The sequence below is a fragment of the Oreochromis niloticus genome, linkage group LG20 (genome assembly GCF_001858045.2).
Source record: "Oreochromis niloticus isolate F11D_XX linkage group LG20, O_niloticus_UMD_NMBU, whole genome shotgun sequence".
Lineage (NCBI taxonomy): Eukaryota > Metazoa > Chordata > Actinopteri > Cichliformes > Cichlidae > Oreochromis > Oreochromis niloticus.
The window spans coordinates 13,093,820-13,098,393 of record NC_031984.2 but is presented as its reverse complement, the minus strand read 5'-3'; the positions used below and the strand labels follow the sequence as shown (position 1 = coordinate 13,098,393).

The 4,574-nt window shown below is 40.4% G+C and overlaps 1 protein-coding gene across 1 annotated transcript; it reads right to left on the bottom strand.

Moving 5' to 3' along the window:
- Positions 1-1,023: 1,023 nt before the first annotated feature.
- On the bottom strand, positions 1,024-4,574 carry kcnk15 (potassium channel, subfamily K, member 15). The gene is made up of 2 exons (XM_003438812.5): positions 4,030-4,574; positions 1,024-3,785 (listed from the first exon to the last, which is right to left on the bottom strand). Exons 1-2 carry the CDS (start codon positions 4,319-4,321, stop codon positions 2,785-2,787), a joined length of 1,293 nt encoding a protein of 430 aa, XP_003438860.2. The 5' UTR covers positions 4,322-4,574; the 3' UTR covers positions 1,024-2,784.

Below are 4,574 nucleotides of genomic sequence, written 5' to 3'. Positions count from 1 at the left end.
TTACTCAAGCTACACTTTAACAGATGAAAACATCAGGGGGTTCACTGCCTTTTAAAAGACATACACTGCCCCCCCAGTGGCTAAATGTTTTTTTATGACTTTACTTCCTTCAAATAGCTCCAAAAACTGTTACCACCTTTAGAGGGCCCCCTTGTCAAAGGTATTGTAGCAGATTTCCTCTCTACTTTCTCTGCCATACAGAAAGATCAAAATACTTCATATTTTAAAGTATGAGACAAACAAATTGTGTGATTGGGCTTGTTGTACTCAGTGAAGAAAGGATGAGATTTAGTGATGTGACAATATAAGAAAGAGAGCGTAAATGCCACTGTGTGCATTCACAAGCAGCAGGAGCAGATGGCATTTCATAACCAATCACCATTTCAGATTCTATTGCCCAATCAGTTTTACATTTATATGTAAAGTAGCTTTCTGTTCCAGCAGACCAACAGATGGCTTGAAATGTAAGCTCGGGGACACTTATGTAAAGACTTTATGACTTCTGGTTCCCCATTCCAAACCAAAAACAGGTTTTAAAAATAGCAAATGGAGGCAATGTGCAGATATTACGACACATAATGTGATTTTATCTCATGACAATGGAGAAGACGTAGTGTTTAATGGCTTGAAGTATTGGGCGCTCCACTCGAGAATGGAGTTTTATTTATTCTTTTTGTTGTTTATTGCCACTTTTGATTTACTCCATATCTCAAACAGACAGGGGTACTCGGGAGAGTTAGAAGTATAAATAACATAAAAGGGCTCCTGGGCTGGATTTAATGCAATAGTCTCAAGGGAAGAAAATATGAATAGTTCAAATGTATTTAAGTCCACAGGTAGTTATTAACTTGCTTTTGGAGGTGGTGTTTTAATATAATATGTATGTAATTTAAAAATTTTTACAGTGTATATGTAAGTGTGTGTGTGTGTGTGTGTGTGTGTGTGTGTGTCACACACGATGACATGATGAAGAGAGCATTCAGGAACTATTTTTGTTTTTTTGGTTTTTTTAATATATTTCTATTTATTAGGTATTTTATTATCTAACAGCAGAACAGTGCAGTTTAATAATACATCTTAATTTTCTAATGTAATGTAAAATCTATGCAGTACACAAAGTAAACAATGTGTAAAATGCATTCACTGAATCAGAATTTCAGTGGCTCAGTGTAATTGCAGTAACTGGATCAAGTAAGTTACAATGCATGAATATAGGCTTACTTTTGTTAAATTCCACCACAGTATGCTGTTGAATTGCACTGTCGCGTCATGTTGGCTAAATTGGCCATAGATTTCCATTTGTCAGCAGTCTGCAGTCGGTAGTTTGTCCACCTTGGACAGACAGCCGACCTGTGCAGGGTGAACACTACCTCACACCCTATGGCAGCTTCGATGGATGGATGATATTGTGAAATATCTTCACATTTTTAACACAACTGGGCAACTGTTTCATGACTTGCAGAACAAACAAATGGTGAAGGTACAGTTAAACTGGATACAGATTAAGAAAAATATTTATGATACCAGTCCGTTAACAGCTGTAATTGATTGTAAAGCATGCACTTGATATATTGAAGCAGACATAACACAGAGAACTAAAAAAATCTTGATATTTCAACTAAATGTATCTAATTTTATTCTTGTCTACTGACCAAAATAAATAAGCCAGTGGACTAGGTAGTTTTTTTTCTCTATATAAACTCTATGCCACCTTAACAAATGATGAAGTATCACCACAGTAAGTAGGATTATAAACTTCATTATGGCACCTTTTTATATGCCGTTGCTCAGATGTGTTCCAGCAGATAAAGGGAAGTCAACAAAGAGAAAACTTTTAAGTCCTGCTTCTTTTTTTCTTTTCTTCTTACCACATATTGAGATGTTCCAGTAGATTAAAAACTGATCAGTGGAAGACAAGTGAATGAAAATAACTGCATACAAAGAGGAGCAATTTTGTTCGATGAACAATAAGCTTGAAAAAAGAAAAGAAAAAAACAGCCACTTTTCTTTGGTTTAATAAAACAATAAAACAGACATTCACATTGAATACAAACCAAGTCTACAAAGAAACAGCACTTCCTTTGCTAAAAAAAAAAATTAGTTTTCCAGTTTCACTAAAACCCTGCTACATATACGTTTCTGTTGTGTGCTACATTCAAATTAGTCCTCTAACAAGCGTAATCTCTTTATATCAGAGTGCAGCAGTGCATCCCACTTCACACCTGCAATGCTCGCTGAGTAAAAAGCCACATTTGTCATGTGCTTGGTCAAAGTTCTTTAAGGCTTTTTTAAAAATATATATATATATAATGACATCTTTCATCTATGGCATGAAAAATTACATTTTCTCCAAACCAGAAGCAAATTCCACTGAGGATTGTTCACATATCTTCACCAAACAGTTACACAGTCATAACCCTCATAGCCAAAATACTTTTGATTAAAAGTGTAGATTAAAAAGGCTGACTTTTTACATCTTTACATGGCACTCGTGCAGTCACCTTTTGTGCTATACATTCTCTTTAGCATGCACTGCACTGTGCCTTACATGCAAGCAAAACAGCAGAATCACCAACAGAAAAAAAAACAGTCAACGTAAAGAAAGGAAGAAACAAACCCTTCTCGCTTTAGAAATAAAATTATTTTCAATAGCCACAACAGACAACTTATTTACTAAACAGAACCTTTGTCTTCATGCACAAAGGAGAAGTAACACAAAATACAGTGTCTCTGAAAATACTGTTTACAGTTTGTGCAAACACTTTTCCCTCACAATAATGCTCCTTATACTGACTTTCTTCGTAAATGAGGGAACTCCCGGAAACTATGGCCAGGTGAGATCCTGCTTCCTGGCGAAGTTAGTCCAGTGTTGTCCCTGGAACTTGGTGAACAGCCCTGAATCCTGTAGGAAACTGAGTTGTAATAAACAGAATTAACGTGGCAGCCATGATGTTCACTGTGGGACATAAGAGGGCTATCGCAAATCTCTAAGCGGTAGCACACGCAGGAACAGAGGGAGCTGAGGCTCGACTCCTGCCTGCGTCTGCCTGCCTTTATCTGGAAATGCAACCTGTGCCTGCAGGGGCTTTTTCGTCTTTCCTGATCCACCGGGGAAGAGATGAGGTTGGTGCGACTGGTTCCTTCCTCCATCGGGAGGAAGAGTGTACTATGGCTGTGCACCATGTTGCTCCTGTTCCTCTCACTGTGGCTATCTCTGCTTTGTTCCCCTAAAACACCAAGGCTCAGGGTCCCATCCAAAAGGCCTCTGTCCCTCTTCATTGAAGCCCTTTCTTGTGCATCCCGTCGCTCATCCTCAGTGTTCATAGTGAGGAAACGGAGCACCACTAAGTTAAGAAATGCTCCGATAACAGTTAACCCCACCAGAATGTACATAAAGCTGAAAGCGACATAGGGCGTTTTCTCCTGGAGGTCCTCTTTTTTCTGTAAAGCCACAAAGTCACCAAAGCCAATTGTGGTGAGTGTGATGAAGCAGTAGTAGTAAGCATGGAAGAAGCTCCATCCCTCAAAGTGGGAAAAGGCTGCGGCGCCCACACACAGTGTTCCAATGCAGGACAAAAAGCCCACCAGGACCATGTTCTCCATGGACACCTCAGTGCGTCGAAAGCCCAGGCATTGTTTCACCTTATGTAAGAGATAGCGGACAAATGTGTTCATCCTCTCTCCCAGGCTCTGGAACATAACCAAAGTGAGAGGAATGCCGAGTACAGCATAGAACATGCAGAAGATCTTCCCAGCATCTGTTCCAGGGGCTGCATGTCCATAACCTTAATGCAAAGAGATGGAAAATGTAATGACACTATGACGCATCATGAAGCAACGCTTGGTTGGTAAAACATGGAGCAACTGTCTATTTTTAATCAACACGTCATTAAAACCAAACCTCAAATATTGCATTCTTGTAGAAAAAATAATGTTGTGCTGTGAATTACGAAGCAAGCAAAGTGACACATCATCGGTCATTTCCAAAAACATAAAATAAAAAATAGAAGAAGCCTTACAATAACTTACCAATGGTAGTGATTACTGTTATGGCAAAGTAAAAAGAGCCAGCAAATTTCCACTGTCTCCCGGCGCGATGGGGCTCAGCTTGCAGCACTACTCTCTCGATTTCGCGGTAGTCGTCCTCGGAGAAGCGGTACTTCTTCTTCATTTCGTTGCGCTTCTGCTCCAAGATGCGCCGGCGGGAGCTCTCCGACTCGGACTCCAGCGCGTCAAACACCGCGGCGCCCACCAGCAAGTAGGAGAACATGCAGAGGATGAGCGACAAGGTCCGGACGTTTTGCTTCTTCATTCTCGGCATCGGCACGAAAGTCGGAAGCACGGGTACGGTGTTACAGGTGGTACTGTTCTTCAGCTTAGACTCCACATTGGTCTTGCAGCCTGTTGCGTGAAACGTAATGTCACGAGGGGCGGGTGGGAAAATAACGCCTTTAAATCTTCACTGTGTTATGGTTCAGATGTCTTCTTCGTTTTTAAAACGCGCATATTCTCCTATGCATACCGAGAGCTATCGGCTCTCTGCGCGGTTATCTGTTCTAGTGGCCTCAGCTTGC

Excerpts from the sequence above, each read along its gene's own strand:
- kcnk15 (XM_003438812.5), bottom strand. The coding sequence starts at position 4,321 with ATGCCGAGAATGAAGAAGCAAAACGTCCGGACCTTGTCGCTCATCCTC. Across the intron at positions 3,786-4,029 it reads AACAGTAATCACTACCATTG|GTTATGGACATGCAGCCCCT; the intron begins GTAAGTTATTGT and ends CTTTGCATTAAG.